General features: G+C 41.8%; 1 protein-coding gene, 1 long non-coding RNA gene and 1 other non-coding gene across 4 annotated transcripts in view; 2 read left to right on the forward strand and 1 right to left on the reverse strand.

The window, feature by feature from the left end:
• The window catches only part of WAPL (WAPL cohesin release factor), a 75935-nt gene extending 61000 nt beyond the window's left edge, over window positions 1-14935 (reverse strand). For both annotated transcript variants that reach the window (XM_068548010.1, XM_068548009.1), the window contains exons 1-2: window positions 14544-14935; window positions 11336-11856 (exon numbers count right to left, since the gene is read on the reverse strand). In XM_068548010.1, the coding sequence (XP_068404111.1) occupies window positions 11336-11834 (499 nt within the window). In that variant the 5' untranslated portion in view covers window positions 11835-11856; window positions 14544-14935. The remainder of the gene's footprint in view (window positions 1-11335; window positions 11857-14543) is intronic.
• LOC137767900 (U6 spliceosomal RNA) lies at window positions 2656-2762 on the forward strand. Its single transcript, XR_011074591.1, has one exon. It is a non-coding gene; the product is annotated as a U6 spliceosomal RNA (small nuclear RNA).
• A 221-nt stretch (window positions 14936-15156) lies between the features above and the next one.
• Window positions 15157-18639, forward strand: LOC137767670 (uncharacterized). The gene is made up of 2 exons (XR_011074555.1): window positions 15157-15273; window positions 18257-18639. It is a non-coding gene; the product is annotated as an uncharacterized lncRNA (long non-coding RNA).
• Window positions 18640-19166: the final 527 nt, after the last annotated feature.

Raw genomic sequence — 19166 nt, forward strand, 5'->3', positions numbered from 1 at the left:
CAAAAGCAGCATTCAGCTGGGCCCACTACACAGAGCAGTCCAAGTCAACTCAACTTCCCCTCAGTCCTCATTAACAACAGCCCATGGAGAGCCTTACTGCCCACTGCCATTGCCCACCCACACACCAAGAAGCTTGTCTGCTCCTGTGGCCTCCTGCTCAAGCTGCCTAACTCTGCCCACCCTTGCAGAAGAACAAGGAACACACCCACATACCCAAGCCAATACTCAAACAGTAGGCCACCCTGACAATTAACTCTTCAAACTAGATACACAGACCCCTGGAGTTACACAAAGACCTTCCAAAACATATACAGGCACAATTAAGTTTTAGGGACATTCATTTCTAAATCCCCATCTTCCTCATGTACTCTGGTCCAAAAACTGATCTACCAACCCATCTGGGATTAATCATTCTTCTCCCATGTTACAAATAATGGCATATCCCTCACCTACCCCTAATCTATGATACACTGCTTCTACTCTGGCATGACCTATAAAGAAATAATGTGATACATTATTAGTTTCTGTGCTTAATAACTGAGTAACTCTAATGTCTTGGTAACAAATCCTTTGCATGTCAGGTGGTTCCAATTATTGCTCTCCAAATAGAAACTACCATAGCAAAACTCTCTCCATTCTTATTTTTGTCAATATGGTATCCCAATATTTACACGTATTAAAAAATAGGAATAGGGACTTCCCGGGTGGCGCAGTGGTTGAGAATCTGCCTGTCAATGCAGGGGACACGGGTTCGAGCCCTGGTCTGGGAAGATCCCACATGCCGCGGAGCAACTGGGCCCGTGAGCCACAACTACTGAGCCTGCGCGTCTGGAGCCTGTGCTCCGCAACAAGAGAGGCCGCGATAGTGAGAGGCCCGCGCACCGCAATGAAGAGTGTCCCCCGCTTGCCGCAACTAGAGAAAGCCCTCGCACAGAAACGAAGACCTAACACAGCCAAAAATAAAAATAAATCAATTAAAAAAAAAAAAAGGAATAGGTTGATGCCAAAGACTTCGTAATTCTAGCAATAATATTCATCCACATATACATGAGCTAATTGAAAAAAGGCACCACGCATATCATTAAGAGGTGTATTTCCAATAAACTTTGCCTTTAAGACTCACAGCAATCACATTTGATCAATTATACACTAATAATTGTGGTCATAACTTAATCTAGAAGAATTTTTTTCCCCCCTTTGGGTTTATTTATTTATTTATGGCTGTATTGGGTCTTCGTTTCTGTGCGAGGGCTTTCCCTAGTTGCGGCAAGCGGGGGCCACTCTTCATCGCTGTGCGCGGGCCTCTCACTATCGCGGCCTCTCTTGTTGCGGAGCACAGGCTCCAGACGCGCAGGCTCAGCAATTGTGGCTCACGGGCCCAGTTGCTCCACGGCATGTGGGATCCTCCCAGACCAGGGCTCGAACCCGTGTCCCCTGCATCGGCAGGCGGATTCTCAACCACTGCGCCACCAGGGAAGCCCAAGAAGAATTTTTAAATACTTAAAGCATCAGAATCACAGAAAATTCTTAAAAGTTTACATTTAAATTTATACACATATTTTTGTACAAAGAATTATGAAAAGATGACCATTAAAAAATATATTCAGGGACTTCCCTGGTGGCGCAGTGGTTAAGAATCCACCTGCCAATGCAGGGGACACAGGTTCGATCCCTGGTCTGGGAAGATCCCACATGCCGTAGAGCAACTAAGCCCGTGCTCCAACAACTACTGAGCCTGCACTCTAGAGCCCATGAGCCACAACTGCTGAGCCCACACGCCACAACTACTGAAGCCCGTGCACCCTAGGGCCCGCGTGTCGCAACAAGAGAAGCCACCGCAATGAGAAGCCTGTGCACCGCAATGAAGAGTAGCCCCCGCTCGCCACAACTAGAGAAAGCCTGCGTGCAGCAACAAAGACCCAAAGCAGTCAAAAAAAAAAAAAAAAAAAAAAAAAAGACATATTCATTAGGATCAAATTCTAAAGGGGAAGTGGGATAGAAATACAATTTCAAAAAGGATAAAGGTGCTGTAAGTCTTCTGGCTGTTAAAGAAAAACTTGTTCTTTTTATTTTTGTTAATGTACGAAAGTGAACAGCAAATACTTATGTATTTGTAAGCAAGAAGGTGATTACAATAAAAGACACGATAGCAATTACTTTGAGGTGAAGGAGGGGACACAAGGAAGAGCTTCTGGAGTGGCTGGCACTATTCTGTTCCTTGATGTGGGTGGTGGTTACAACAGTGTTGCTCCTATAATAATTCACTAAGCAAAACATGTATTTCTAGATATTTTATTATATTGTGTGATTTTCTGTATCTGTTTTTTTTTACAATAAAAAGTTAAAGAAATCACTATGATACCTATTGCATGTCAGTTTTATTTTAAAATGTCAATATTTACAGGAAATTATATTATTATTTTACAGAAAATGTATATCCTTTGCAAGCATTTCAATATTTTCGTGACCAGCAATCCACACCTAGGTACGTACCCCAAGAGGAATGTGGACATATCTCTACACAAAAACCTAAATGGAATTGTAAGCAACTTCATTCATAATTGCCAAAAACTGAAAACCCAAATGTCCTTCAACTAGTGAATGGATTGTGGTACGTACAATGGAATACTAGTCAACAATAAAAATACTGAAACAGTGCTCGCTTCGGCAGCACAGATACTAAAATTGGAATGATACAGAGAAGACTAGCATGGCCCCTGCACAAGGATGACACGCAAATTTGTGAAGCGTTCCATATTTTTGGCATGGACATATATACACTACCAAACGTAAAATAGATAGCTAGTGGGAAGCAGCCGCATAGCACAGGGAGATCAGCTCGGTGCTTTGTGACCACCTAGAGGGGTGGGATAGGGAGGGTGGGAGGGAGGGAGATGCAACAGGGAAGAGATCTGGGGACATATGTATATGTATAACTGATTCACTTTGTTATAAAGCAGAAACTAACACACCATTGTAAAGCAATTATACTCCAATAAAGATGTTAAAAAAAAAAACTGATACATGCAACAACGTGGAATACTCTCAAAAGCATTATGCTAAATGAAAAAAGCCAGACTGAAACTGCTACATACTGTATGACCTCAGGTATATGAAATTTTGGAAAAAACAAGGCTGCAGGGACAGAAAGCAGATCAGTAGATGCCAGGGTTGGTGGTGGGAGAAGGGACCCACCACAAAGGAGCATGAACGAACTTTTGACATGAGGGAAATAGTCTCTATCTTGATAATGATTACCTAATTGTGTACATTTCCACAGTTTTTTTTTTTTTTTTTTTAAGATACTGCACCAGTTATCTTCTACTTGCCCTTCCAGATCTACTCTCCACCCTGATCTCAGCCCTGGGAGGCTGACCTGTAACAAAGTTTCCTTACCCTCAGGCTTCCATTGGGTTCCATCTATGAGGAGCCTCAGGACAGAGGAGGGAAGGAGCAGAGTTAGGTTCAAATATTTTATCCTCCTCAAGCACCCTCCTTAGGAGGTCCCTTCAACAGAAGGATACTGCTCTTCTTAAGGTGGCCTCTAAGCGGCTAAATTAATCGCTTGCCCCTGTGAAACTGGGGGATAATAGCTTCACTGCAGCTAACCCAGGCTAGGCTTTCCCTAACATTCCTCCCACACCTTTGTAAATAGCCTAAAACCCTCCAGGTTTGAGCCTAACTGGGGCCCGCCATGTTTCCAAGTGTGACCTTGACTGATAAATCAAGATGAAAACTTTAAAAATATATGTATGAGAGGGCAAACACATCTTGTCATCTACCTCCTCCTGTACTCTAACACTCAAAATGTACCTGTACTTCTTTCCCATCTCCTAATCCAACAACCCACTGCCCCCACCTCCCTGTACCTTTTAAGTCCAGAGTATTCAGGCCTCAGTGACCAGCAAACTCACACCCACCTGGGGGTCATGCCCTCTATCACCTCCTTGCCCTAACTGAAACCTGACTAAGGACGCTACTTCTCCTGCAGTGCCCTCTAGTATCTCAGAGAAGGATGGCTTGCCCTTTATACAACTATTACTACTTCCCAATCTTATAAAAGCCCATTCCTTTGAGGCTTGTGCCACCTGGCTAGTTACCCTCTAATATTCCTCATATCTGTCATCTAACAACCTCTTATTCTTCATTTAAGGATTTTACACGAAGATTTACAATCTACCCCTCCATGCCACTTTCGCTATCATCCTGAATTCCACCAAATTCCAACCCCCTGACCTCCCAGTTCCTTAATCTTCTCCCATCAACAGTCTTCTACATTCCATCTGAGCCACCAGTTCACAGTTTCATCCAAGAACTTGTCATGTCCTAAAATGCTTCAACTTTCAAATATTAAAATCAGATAACCCATATTTTAATCACTACCAACTATCCAACTTGCTTGTTCCAGTAATCCTATTCTTGACTTTTATTTAATAAGACTCTCAGTATACTGACCTCTCTTCTCTCCTTTCTCCTACCCACCCACCCTGTCCAGTTAGTAAACTTTAAACTGCACAGTCCATCATTTCAGTCACTCTCTGGTTGATAACCTAAATTCTTTCTTCTCTATCTGTTCATTCCATATCTACTCAGACAAAATGCCAGTCCAGGGTAATTCTCATTATTCTATCCAATATTCTGTATTTTGTGCAGGTTCTGGCTAATAGGGCCTACTAAAGAAGAGGGGGAAACACACATACTCAATGGGGAGATCAGCAATCATGAGTTTTCAGTGATACAAACTTCAACTAAGGCATCAATAATGTCCAGAAATTCTACTTTCTCCCTAGACAGCTCCCTCCTTTTCCACTTTCTGCAACATCTATTTGAACCCTTTGCTCCTCCCCTCCAGCCACCACATACCCCTCCTTTTTTCTTTCTCCCTTTCAGAGATGACTTCTTTCGCCACTTTACGGAAAGAAAGAAAAAAAAAGAAGCTTTTGTTCATAAACCACCTTATTTTCCATCTTCCCATTAAACTCACATTTTCACCCACCTTTCCTCCTAGCCAAGAAATGCAGCATCCCTTCTCCTAAGACCACTCTCCCCCTGGGTTTTGGATCCTACGCTTCAAGGTTCCCTTGTATAATCAAACCTTCCAGAACCCCTCATTTATCTCTAGCTGCCCCTTTTCTTCTCTCCTTCTAACATCTTTAACAAGTTGTGTACACTTGCCAACCCCATTTCCTCGCTGTGTACTCACTGCTCAGACCACTTCTATCCAAGCTGTAAAGTCCAATGCCTGCTTTGCAGTCCTCATTTTCATTGATTTTACAGCAGGAATTCCAATTCAGCAGATCCTTCATGAAACACTTTTCTGTTGGATTCTATAAAATATCACTCACATGATTTTCCTTCAGGTACTCTAGCTTCTCCTACTCAATTTCCTTATCTAGTTTTTCTTCCTCTTCTCTCCATCCATTACGTATTGCAAGTTCTTCACAGTTCAGTACTTTTCCTTACATTCTCTGTAATGACTTCTAATCCTGTACTTTCAAATAACATTTATATGCTGAGTTGCAAATTTATCATCTCTAACCAAGACTTCTTATCTAAGTTCCATACCAGCAGATCCTGCTGCCTCTTGAACATATCTCACAAATATCTTAAACTCAATGTATCCAAAACTGAACTCACGAACTTCCCCTCATAAATGTCCCCTTATCTCAATGAATGATACTACAACCTACTCAGTTGCTCACATTAGATACCTGGGATTCATTCTTTATGTCTCCTTCCTTAAAGCCCACATCACCAAGCAGGTTCACTTTTATCCTTTCCCAGTGCACCAGCAGGTCTCAAGTCAAATGTCAGTCTTGCCCCTAGGCCTCACTCAGACTAGGTAAATTAGCCTATGATATATTTCACAGCATCCTATATTTTTCTGTCATTTTCTGCAGAAAATGTTTGTCTTTATGCAATCTCTTATTCTTTATTCAATCCATCTTGCCCACTAGAATGTGAAAAAGCAAGATCTTGTTCATGGACGTACACCCAACACCCGGCATACAGAAGACACTGAAATTATAGCTGGACGGTTGGAAGGAAGGCATCCCCACAACTACTTATGAAATATTCATCCTCCTCTACCACCAGAGGTCTGGAAAAGTTGAGGACTATTTCCTGAAGAGTCAGGGGCTGAACCATAAAAATATACGGTGCATCATCTTGTTCTAAATTCTAAGAATATGGAATACATGTTGAAAATGCTCTGAAAAACAACAAGCATTACAAAAATGTGTTGCCATTGTTTTAGAAATAGTTATTTATCATAACCAGCAGAAGTCAACAGTTCCATCCCTAGAGGGCAGAGACTATGCTTACGGTTTTCTTGTACCAGCTCACGGCTGGTATTCAACCTGGATCTGAGAAGAAACTTATTAGTGATTACCTGCACTTGTGTTACTGCTCAAACCCTGAGAATGAACCTCCTTTCACAAAGAAACTCCTTTACAAGAAACTAAAGCTCTACTTTAAAACAAAATGTATTTACTTGAAATTACAGTGTCTCTCAGAATTTGCATATTGTTAAATTTCCATACAGAACAAAAAATTAACAAATAGAAGATACCTATTAACTATAAAAATAAGGTCAGCTTTCTTCAGTAAGTATTATAGGTAGTTTGGCCTCTATTCTTATTAAAAAGCAAATTACTTAAACAGAGGCAAGAGATAATCCATAATTTGTTGTCAAAGTTATTTCCAACATCAAGAGAAAACTCACTGTATAGTGACAGTCCATTATTTTAAATATAAAGCTTTAAATATGATAAAATTAAGTTCACTCACATCAGAATACAGCAGCACTGTATGAAAAGAACACTTTGGACGTTTCTCAGATCTTCCACTTAATAGTTCAAGTTATTCAACTTCTCTGAACTATGCTTTACCCCCTCTAAAATGGGAATAAAGCCTGCCTTAAATAGTTGTGATTAAAGAGCAACTGATATATAAAGGGCTTAGCACAAAGTAACAACAGGCATCTTCTCTCTTTTTTTTTTTTTCTTTTTTGGCCAGCTTTGCAGCTTGCAGGAGCTTAGTTCCCCGACCAGGGATCAAACCCGTGCCCCCTGCAGTGGAAGTGCAGAGTCTTAACCACTGGACCACCAGGGAGGCCCCTTATCCTCTTCTCTTAAAAGAAGCTGATTTCAGGTATGACAAGTATATTCTATATGACAAATACATTCAATATCTAAATGAAGGCAGGTAACTCTTGCTGATGCTATACTTGCAGAATTCTTCAGTAATCCTTATTAATCACCTGTACTTTATCCAATGAGTAGATGACAATCTCTCAGGTCACAAGTTCCTGGCCTACTTTAAGCTTTCAGGACTAGAACAATTCATTTCCCTTTCTAAAAACCATCTTCAGTTTTAAATCAAAGTTGCTAATTTCCTGACAATAACGGCCCTCTAACTTATACAAATACTCAGTACAGCTTTAAGCAAATGGAAAAAATTTTATTGGCTACAAAGACAGTCATGCAAATTAAGAGCCTATGCCATAGTTATCTCAATATTTGGCAGGATATGTAGACTGAATCCCAGCTGGCTAGCAAGGAAAGTGTGCCAAGTAGAAATACAAGTCTTTACACACTTTATTCTGGAGCCCAGATTAAAAACCTGCAGCAGAAAGCACAAAGATGGAAAATAGAAGTAGCTGCATATAAAAGGCAAGAGAAGCTTTCTTTTACCCCTAATGCACATAGCCCTGGATTCCAAACTTTGTAAGAATACTCCAAGATCTCTCAAAAGGTCAAAGTTTTAGGTCCTGCTAAAAGTCATTTTTAAGTGTCACACTTGTTTGAGGATTCACTGGCTTTAATGATAACTGCAACTAAAGTATCTACAGATAAAATAACAAATCCTGAAGCTGCTTTAAAATAATCCAAGAGAGGGAATTCCCTAGTGGCACAGTGGCTACGAATCCGCCTGCCAATGCAGGGTACACAGGTTCGAGCCCTTGTCTGGGAAGATCCCACATGCCGCGGAGCAAATAAGCCCGTGCGCCACAACTACTGAGCCCGCACACCTAGAGCCCGTGCTCCACAACAACAGAAGCCACCGCAATGAGAAGCCCGCGCACCGCAATGAAGAGTAGCCCCCGCTAACCCAACCAGAGAAAGCCTGTGCTCAGCAACAAAGACCCAACATAGCCAAAAATAAATAAATAAAATAAATAAATTTAAAAAATAAAATAAAATCCAGGAGGCAGAGACTAGTGTGTACAATAGATGGAACAAGATTTGCCATATACTGACAACTGTTGAAGCTAGAAAACAGGCACATGACGTTCTTTTTAACATTCTATTTTTGTGTGTCTGAAAGTTCCACACTAAAAAGTTTTTTTTCTTAAATCAAGGTTAGGATGTTTTAGCAACTCAGTCCTTCCCTGCAGTTCTCATTCAGTTTGTAATCTTGCTTCTGGTTCCCTTACCCACCAAGCATCTATTCGGAAAATAGCAACCATCATATTTTATCATGACCTCATTCTGGGTTTCCTCTTCAAATAAGCCACAATCTTAAAAAGCACTATCTGGTATAAAATATTTAAAACAAAGAATTTTAATAGTACCTAAAAATTAACCACATACTCCCCCATAAAGAGATCTACTTTAAAACTTAATGCCAGGAGAAATGATATAATAAGTCTGAGCTTGGATAAGTCCTTTTCACTGATGTGATATAATTCTGCAGCAAAAATGGTATGAATGAGCAGGAACATTCCACTGGAAGGATACCAAAGAAACTGACTTGTGCACTTTGAACAGAATAATCATAAAATTTCCTGTACATGACCTGCAAAGAATTTCTGAGACCAAAATAGGTGTACAGCACTTTTATCTGAAGTCCAAAATTTTATCATTCTCAAAAGATCTCTAATTCAAAAAAGGTTTAGGAACCACTCTAGATTTACAGAGACTCCTTTTATCAAAACCTTAGGTTTGAATTTCTAAACTTCAACTAAAATCAGAAGGCTTTCTGAACGCTAGCAAAGGCAATGGCAATCTGACAGACATAATGCAAGAAAAGAGTCTAGGCACAGAGAAATGCCCAAATTTTAGAGAAGACGGGCAAAAAAGGAAGCTCATAATGTATAGAAGTATTCTCAGAACTATAACCAACTTATAAACATGAACTTATAATGGGTTTATAAGAACAATAACTTTTACATCTTAGGGATAGGATAAGACCATGAGAATTAAAAGCACTCCTTCAAAGTTCCCTTCTTATCCTACAGCAAGCTACCAGGGTTGCTGCAGCTCTGGATGGGTGAGGGAGAGGAGAAAGTAAGAAATATTTATAGTGCTACACCATTCCCTTCCTACTAAGGGTGCCTTGTGAAGAAAGAAGGAAGAGGAACAAGATGTTCTTGAACATCTATTTTCTCTATTTTAGTATATATTTTCCCCTCACAAACCCATTATAATGGAGTTTGGCTTCCCAGTCAGTCCACAGTATGAGCACCAGAACTACAATTTAGCTACATTATACTGGGAAGCTAATACCTCATTTTTACAGAACATTATGTTTCCAGTTCCCAGTGAACAACTTCAAATGGCACTCTGGATATATATAGATGTAACATGAACAAAACTATATAAGCAATTGCTGCCTGTGAATATTTCACTTCCAAGTTCCTGTTCCCCCTGCAACTAAACATTTATCCTATTGATGATACCCTCTGCCTGCCAGTGATGCCCCCCTCTCCTCCAAAGACAGCACTTGGGGAAGCTTGTGTCTGCACACCTTGACCAGTTTCACCACTTCCCCAGCCTCACCTTCCCTCCTCCAGCCTATCTGCCCCATACTGAGGATTAGAACACTGGATAACTGACTGGAACAGCATTCCCAGAGCCTGGCACAGTGAAGGACACAGAGTAGGTGCGTGTTTTGAAAAAAATCAATAAATGAATCTCATTCCAATTCTGCCACTACCCACACTTGGACTGTTAATCTTTTTGAGTCTCATCTATAAAACAAGGAAAGCTGAATTAAAGTTCATTTTGGCTCAATGGTTCTATGATTAGAATACATTTTTAGGAGCTGATCTGGGAAACAGCTTTTATGCTCTGTTTTCTAATGAAAATTTAACCTAACCTTAATTTATGAACAATGCTTCAGGAGAAATGTAGGCAAAGGATACGAAGAGCCAAATCAGAATTAACCAGGAGGACAAGGGCATGACAGTAACAGCTGGCTCACACTCTCATCCAAGGGTGAGAAAAAGAGTGAAAAATGTTCAGGATTTTTTGTAAAACTATGCGAGGCAAAGTATTTGAGGTGCCTTATAGTAAGCCCCCAAAGGACAAATTCCTCTCCAGAATTCAGAAATAGGAAAGTTTTGTCTTTACCTCCTTTTAAAATATGAGCTCTCTGTAATTTTTTCTTTTTTTTTAAGGCCGCGCAGCAAGGGGGATCTTAGTTCCCTGACCAGCGATCGAACCCGAGCCCCCTGCAATGGAAGCACGGAGTCTTAACCACTGGACTGCTAGGGAAGTCTCTATGTAACCTTTTATTATCACTAAATTTTGCCAGGAAGTCAAGAACTAAGGTTTGTTTTAGACCACAGTGCGATCCTTATCCTATTGCTGATAAGGCACGCAGGCTGTCTCCCTTGCCATCTCCAATCTAAGCTCTTCAGTCTTTTAGTTAATTGCGCTTTTTATCATTTATTATTGTAAGTCTTAAATCCTTTACAAAAATGAGTTAGGGGTACAACTGATAAAATACATTGTTTTAAGAACAAACACTAGATGCCAGGTTTACAAATTAACATTTTAAAAATACAACTGGTTTTGTGGATGAAAATCTATTAATACAAGTTGCTACTGGCACCAGACTCCAAACTAATTTCAATTTGCTCAATTCTTTGTTTCCACTCCATACTTCCTTAATCTTCCTAGTTTTGGAAGAAAGTCTAACACTCCTAAACTTAATCCTCATTGTAAATGCTCATCTCAGTTTCATTATCAGTAACCATCCAAATCCTCCACAGTAATAGAAATGAGATACTGTGCAATCCCAACACAACAAAAAGCGATGTTTCTTACTGCAATTGGAGCTAAGGATTAATGAAAGATCACTCCCAAAATGTACTGAGAGTACAGTCTGGAAACATTAATTTCCAAGTTGCTTAAGTAAAATTTCAACTCCTAATTGGTTTCTTTAATTTCTTAAATCGCCTCTACAAAATTATCTTTGGTCCCCATTAATTATTAATGCAGAAAAAAAACCCAAGAGGTGTAATATTTCAGAATCTAAATCAAAATCATTTAACTAAATGGCTTACACAAAGCTCTCCTGGCTCAGAATAAAGAAAATCAAAACTTACCTGAAGTCATTAATTTAGCACAGGTACTTCTGCTTGCATCATCGTCTAAGACACGGTTTGTGCTCTTTTCTTTCCCAAGCAAAGTATCCTCCAAACGTAAGCATTTATCAGATACAACACTGTCTTCACCCATCACATGACTAATTTTGCTATTAGTTTCAAGTACAGAAGTGACCTCTTCCAGCTGAGCAGCTTCACTAGATTCTGAATAAGAGGAACCTTTACCCTGGGCTAAATTCTTTGAAGAAACTGGTAGAGACTCATCATCACTGTCAAATCCAAAAGGATCTCCAGTATCTTCTTCTTCCATCTTAGGTTTCTTCGGAATTTCTTGGATATCCGGTTTGAAATTGGGCCTCTTCTGTCCTAATTTAGCCATAAATGTGGTCTCTCCCCACTTTGTGCTAAGGGTGGTCCGTTTGTTGGAAAAGACTTCATCAAACTTTGAACTGCCATTTCCTCCTTTCCTACTGTATGTTTTCCCAAATCTGGATGTCATTTTGACACCTGTTTCATATTCTCTGTGGAAAAAAAAGTAAGAAAATATATAATCACCAAATATTTAACAAGTAAATATGGCTTTTCTCCCCATATGGCTTTTCCACGTTCAAGGTACAAATCTTTAAAAACAGTTAAATAAATAAGGGGAGGGAGTATAAAGAGAGGGGCTCATTTTTTACTCTACATACTTCTGTTAATCTTTTTTACGAATACATATTCATATGCTACTTTCAGAATAAGAAAGCCTAACAACTAACCAATTTATAATACAGCATTCACAAAACCAACTTATAGTGGAACACTGATTTCTTTAAAAGTTTGAAATTAATCTACTTACTATTCTCATATCACTTTTACCATAAAAAATAATCTGAATAGGTTAATTACCCTTAATATAAAATCTTAAGCACAAAATGTTAATTTTTTTCAGGATTTTAGAGATGTCAAATAATTGACTAAATATAGTTCTTCAAAACTTCAGAGCACTTACTCATATAAGGGGGAAAAAGTCAGAAAAATGGTGCTATTTTCTCACATATTAGAACCTGCAGCTTTTAACCCATCCTTAAAAACCTGATTTTTGGTCTAATGTAATATGAACTATGACTTGAAAAATATTCCTTACTTGGTCATCTCCCTTAGTGCACGAAACCATATTTCTTCTACCTTCCTTGTCTCCATAGTGCTGTGCTCATTTGCTGGAGCTAGTGAACTCCAGCATATTACACTGACTGGTCCATGGATTATTAAAAGAAGCAATAGAAACATGTAACTTTATTTTCCTCTTTGCTTGAAGATAGGAAAAATTGATTCACCTGATTTATCTACATACTAAGTACTAGGACAAAAATATTTCAGGGCAGTAAATCAAGAGTCAAACATTTTTAAAACAAGTTAAAGTACTTCTTAAACACTATCAATCCTCATCCATTTCTTACACAATACAACAATCAGAATGATATTTTGACCTATACTTCTCAAAGTTTTAATTTGTAGTTTATGTTTCCCTTTATCAACTTAAATTCTCCCAATTTATAGGGAATCCCTATAAACTCAGTTTGATATATATATGTGTGTGTGCATATATATATCCAGTAAAGGAATTTCCCCTCTAATATTTTGGTTAGAAGCCAATTCTAATTGGACAAAATAATACTTAATTTAGTCATCATACACATCTGCTTTAAGAGAAAATAATTTGTAATTTGTTTGAAGACCTTTTAACATGTCACAAAACTTTTTCCTTTGGGAAATCTATTTCCCCTTCTACTGTAGATTTACACTAAAAAATCTTGTCTTTCTTGTTAAGTATAGCTAAAAAAACTAAGTATATTTGGCAGCTACAAGAAACACAAAATAAGTCATTTCTTTTCATTCCTCCTTGGATGTAAAGCCCTGATCTACAGATCTACATTTACACATACACCAACAAAGCTGGAATGTTTTGGATACACTAACACGGTAATTACCTAAAAATGCTGACTAAAGGCCAAACCAAAAATCTAGACTTGGGCTACTTTAGGCCCATACCAGAAAAACTCATGGCAAAAGTGGTCCGAGAACCATAAAGCATTCACTGTTACAACTTGAAAGTGTGCAGATGAATATTTGATATTAAGGAGTGAATTATTTTAAGTTACAAGAAAATCATGCTTATGTTTTTTTAAAAAAAACCCATGTCTTTGACAAATATATACTGAAATACTGATGCAATAATGTCAGTGATTCTCTAACTTTAAAGGGTGTGGAATGGAAAGTGCATAGATGAGAAAAATTTGGTTTAGAGTTAATAACTGTTGAATCTGAAAGATGAATACATGGGAGTTCATTATACAATATCCCCTACATTTGCCTGTCTTTACAGTTTTCCACGTCTTTTTTTTTTTTAAGTCACTAGACAAACTATTGTGATGGCATTATCCAAGCCTCGAGTGTAAAGTACACAGAAATTCAAAAACAAGTGTGTAGACGTATGTGACATTATATTTTCAGTATACTTCAAGAACACAGGCTGTCTTGCTCAGGCTTCAAACTCCAAAGATTACCATAACCAAAAAGGAAAGAATGATTCACAAGTAAGTCTTTTCTGTCGGTGGGCCTTTGCCCCAGCCCAAAGCCAGGTCGAATTTTCTGGGAAGTGCGCTGGGATAAAAAGTCCTCACACTTAACCCCCAAGCAAATCCAGCGTCTTTCACATCTCCAAGGGCTTAGGGGCTTCCACGACGGAATGAAAGCCGGAAAAGCCAAACCTCATCACCCAGAAATCCTCACCTGGGGGCGGCGGTGCGCGAGGAGGTGGCGGGGAGAGGCGGCCCCCCTCCCGCTGGAAGCTCACGCAACTTTTCTCCTCCCCACCCCCACCTCCCAGGAAAGGGATGTTGCTTCCGACGCCCCGGAAGCCTCTGCCACCGAATCCCCAGGGCAGTGGAAGGCCTCAGTGGCGGCCAGGGGCGGAGGAAAGACGGCAAAAAATTCCGGCCTGAAACCAACGCACTTGACCGCGCCTGGGGAGGGAACTAAATCAGCCGTAGCCCCCGAAAGAACTCAGAATAAAAGGGAAAAGACTTCTTCAGATTGTTCCCCTGCCCAACTTCCTCAGAGGCCGGGTGGGTGAGATACAGAGACTTCCATCACCCCCTCCCGGACCCCTGCATCCCCCACCCTCGGCAAGCTCCGGGCCTAGGCAGCCACCCGAGACCTCACTTACCCTCGGCGCCTGGAGGGTGCTTTAGCCTCGGGCCGCCTCCGCTTCTCCCGCTCCCAACAGCCCACGGGCGGGCGCCGGAGCCCCGCGCGGGAGAACGGGGCCGGCTGGTGAGCGAAGAGAAGCAAAGGGCTCCGCCACCGTCAGAACCCGCGACTCCGCTCTCGGTAAATAGGAAACCCGCTGGAGGGGGGGAGGAGCGGCGGCACCGCAACTTCCCTCCCCACCTCGAGCGCCGCCGGCCGGGCCCGGGCCTAGGCCTCCCTGGCTGCCGCCGCCGCCGCCGGAGCTGGTACCAGAGCCCGCTACGTGCCCCCGATAGGCCGCCGTCGCCTCCTGCGCCGCCGCTTCCGTCGGTGAATGGTCAGCGCTAGAGTTTGAACAGGGCCCTGAACCATCTCAACGCCATTTGCGCTCCCGGCCCCCACCTCCTTCCTCCAACAGCCGCTCGCTCCGTCACTCCGCTTCCCACAGGCCCCGCGCGGCCGCCCGACCCCGCAGCCAATCGCGCGGCTGCTTACTCAAACCGCCGCGCAGGCGCCGCGCCCCGCATGCTCCGGCGCCCGCCATTGGGCCGGCCGCGGGGCCCGACGGGAGTTGTAGTCCGAGTCCTCGAGGTCGCGGTGCTGAGAGCTCGGCGCGGGAGCTGGCAGCGGGAGGAGAGGTTGCGGCGGACCCGGGCGGCCCGGGCTCCGGAGCCAGTTCCAGCTGCTGGTCCTGTCGGGAGACGCAGGTGCCACGGGGGAGGGCCGGGGGCGCAGTGCAGGCAGCTGTGTCAATCGTTTCCCCTCCAGGGACTCGCCGGTGTCTGGGGACGGTGGGTTGTACAGCTGCGCCGGGGCTGCTGGGGTCGCCTCCTGGGAGCCGGCCGGGAGGCTGGGAGCTCGCGTCTCCGTGCGGCCCTCGACCCGTCCTGGCCGGTGCTGTCCCGGCGCAGTTAATGACAGCGGGAACGGGGAGGCCCGGGGAACTGGGCACCCGATCCACGGCCGTGGCCTGGAGCGATGTCGGCTCGGCTCTGTATTGTGCCACCTGTATCCCCTCGGTCCTTACCTTCGTAGTTCTTTCTCCCTCTGTCCGTCCCGAACCCGTTAAAAGTGACCCCTGAGGATATTGGATGGTATTAAGGAATTATCGTTAACCTTGTTGGGTGTGATGACAGTAATGTGGTTATGTGAAGGAGAGAAAGAAAAAAAAAAAAGACGAAATACTAAAAGTTTTGACAGATAAAATGATCTGGTGTCTGGGATTTATTTTAAAATAACTCCTACAAAAACTGATGGAAGGAGAATAAAACAAGCCAGTGGTGTGTTTCTCATTGCTGATGCTGTGTTATACACGGACTCATTCCAATAGATCTACCTATATATCTGAAATTTTCCATAATAAAAAATTTAATGAACCAGTGATTGCCTCTGGGGAGGACAGGGAGGTGGCAGATGATGGGAGATCATTTATTTTTCTTTATACACCATTTTGTGCTGTTCGAAGTTTTTTCTGTGTCAATGTATTACCTCTTCAGAAACTCGGAAAGTTTTAGTTTTCCTTTTTTGTTTTTAAGGCTGCGGAGGGAAAACCACGTTAACAGTAGCACAATTGGTTCCTCCTAAGAGATGTACGTGATTCTTTGGGCTCGGATGGCACTGCTGTTAGGTGGGCGGTGAATGGAGATCCACTTGGGAAATTAGAAAACTACTAATTGAAAAGCCCGCCTCTTCCTCCACAAAAGGCAATTTGCTTTTAATGCACCGGAAGTTACCAAACTCCTCCAATATATTCGGGCAGCTACAAACAGAAAACATAGTTCAGACATCCTGTAGCCCTTCCCAACGGGAATTTAAAGTGGATTTTAGTCTGGCTGAACTGTTTTACTTTTGCACAACTGCTTGCAAAATTTACATTCCGACATTTACATTTCCCAAATATATCAATACTTGATTGTTTCAAAACCAACTTTTTTCTTTTTTTTTTTGGCTTAAACAGTAGAAATTTATTTCTCACATTCTGGAGGCTAGGAAGTCCAAGATCAAGGTGCAGGTTGATTATCTTCCTGGTGAGGACTCTCTTCCTGGCTTGCAGATGGCTGCGTTCTTGCTGTTTCTTCACATGCTAGAGAGAGATCATTTGTGTCTCTTCATATAGTGGTTCTACCCTCATAAACTATAACCTCCGAAAGGCCCTACCTCCAAATGCCCTCACATTGGGGTTAGGGCTTCACTATATAATTTTTTTTTTTTTCCAAAACCAACTCGAGTAGCTTATTCTAATGGAAGTTGTAATGAGTCTGCGTGTTCCACGGCATGTGACTTTTATTTGGGTCAGTTTTGTCTTTTTAAAAATTGGCATAGGATCTCGTTTTATCAGTGTGTTTGAAGACTGCCAGCAGAGGTGCAAGCTGCACTTACTATAATTATTTAGATGACATGGTGGTGGGTGCTAATTAAGGGGTAATTATCATCAGAGGCAAAGGCTAAGATCAAAAAGCTGAAAATGGTTGGGAGACAGTTGCAGGATCTTTTTGTAAAAGGGTGCTGTGAACCCTCCGGGACCAAATGATGTCCTCACAAAGCTCATTATGCCCTGGCCTGGCTGGTGCTGGGGACTTAGCTTGGTCAGTGACTCTGCATGAAGCTGAAGTGGAAAAGTAAAATTTTTAAAGAAATAGCTAGTCCGTGAAGCTCCTTTTGAGGGTTTTTGTGTGGTAGTTGTGTTAAGTAATGGAACTTAATGTTAAATTCTTGCTACTCCAAGAGTGACCCCCAGCATAGTCAGAAACTGGAAGCTTGTTGGGTAATGCAAGAATCCTTGTCCCCTCCCCAACTCCCCTGAATCAGAATCTGCACTTTAACAGGATTCCCCCAGGTGATTGGTCCACATGTTAAAGGTTAACAAGTACTGTTTTAAAGTATACCCATAGCGTTCGACAGTAATCTAATTCTTTTTGTTAGGATGGGGGAGAACATTAAGAACCTACTATGCATCAGATATGATATCAGGCTCTTGAGGAAGTCTTCATTTGCATCTCTACCTGTTATCTTTATTTTACGAGTGAGGTAATGGAGACAATGGAGACGTTGGCATTTGCTCGAGGTGTTGTAACTAATGAGGAAATCAAACTTTTTCTTAAGCATTCAGGACCCATTATTACTTTCAGATCTTCTTGAATCCAGTACATGATTTGAAAAATAAATTGTGTGTGTGTGTTAAGTCTGTGGAAGCTTGGTGTATGAATACTGAAAAGAGCTGTGCTAGGGCTCTCCACCCTCATGTGTCCCACACTAAAGACAGGAGAGCCTGCCCACTCCAGGGCCCCTGCTAGAGGAAGTTCAGACTGTGGATCTGCAAGCTGTACCACCACTTTACCCTTTACCTCCCTGGTTCCACTGAGGCTAACAAATGCTCTGAAGGCTCCACCCCATTCCCTTGCCATGGCCCCGAGTTCCATACCAGAGTGAGCGAACTGGATTCCAGCGTGGATAACACATGGGCAAGCAGCTTTTTGGGTTTTTTTATATTTTATTGCTTTTGTTTTCTTAGTTCCCTCAGCTTATACTCCTGCCTATTCCCCATCCCCACCCCCTAGGTTGGTTCTCTTCACTTCATTTGAATCTGCGCACATACACACCCAGTAGGTGCTTTTTTCTTTGCTAGAATGCCGCTATGCAAAGCTCTCAGATGTCTGATTTTTTTTCCATTAAATTTCTTATGTATTTCAGAAACTGAAAAGGATCTGAGGCAAGCGTGTACCCTTTGATGCTGCAGGCTGTCCCTGTATGCTGCCTAGAGGAGCACAGCATCCCCACTACCATGAGTTCCACTCAGATGGACTCTAGCTGAAAAAAGAAAATCCCACAAAGAAAACTAATAGAAGAATCTATTCTGCCATTGTTGTGCCTTTGTTTTAGCCCAGACATGGGAACTGTCAGAACTGGAGTTGCTAAAGAGAGCTATGCAGTCTTTTTCTGATAATGTGTAGTAAAATGTACTACAACTTATATAATTCAGTTCCAAGAACTAGAGGTCAGAAATTACCACATCGGCTAGAGGAAATTTTTCCTTTTCATGGAATGTGGAATAAAATTATAAATCATACCCTTAACATTGTAGTGGTTGTATTACAAGATGTGGGCCCCGCCCTGCCTTTATCCCTCTGACACTCCCCAACCCTTCTCTGTGTTCCGAGGAATATTGGGCTGATAGGACTTTTTCAACTAATCTCCCCCTGACTAGCCTATTTTAAATTGTAACACACCCACTCTCAAATGTTCACTATTCCCCCCCTTATTTTTCTTCAGCGCATTTATCTCCTCATCCAACATATCACATATTTTGCGTGTTTATCTTCCGTATGAGGGCAGAGATCTTTGCCGGTCTTGTTTTTTGCTGTATCCCTTGCACCTCGAAGAGTGTGTGGCACGTAGTAGGTGCTCAGTAAATATTTGTTGAATAAATGGCCCCATTTCTTTCTTTTTTTAATGTAAGATTATATCATAAAAAGAAAGTGACTTGAAACTAACAACAGTTTCACATAAACTGTGGCTCCATAAGTTGAGGACTGGGTTTTCCCAAGTGGGAGGGAGTGCTTTCTGGAGCTACCTTTTGTTCTTGCTTTGGATAGGTTTTCAT

Source organism: Eschrichtius robustus, chromosome 7 (assembly GCF_028021215.1).
Source record: "Eschrichtius robustus isolate mEscRob2 chromosome 7, mEscRob2.pri, whole genome shotgun sequence".
Lineage (NCBI taxonomy): Eukaryota > Metazoa > Chordata > Mammalia > Artiodactyla > Eschrichtiidae > Eschrichtius > Eschrichtius robustus.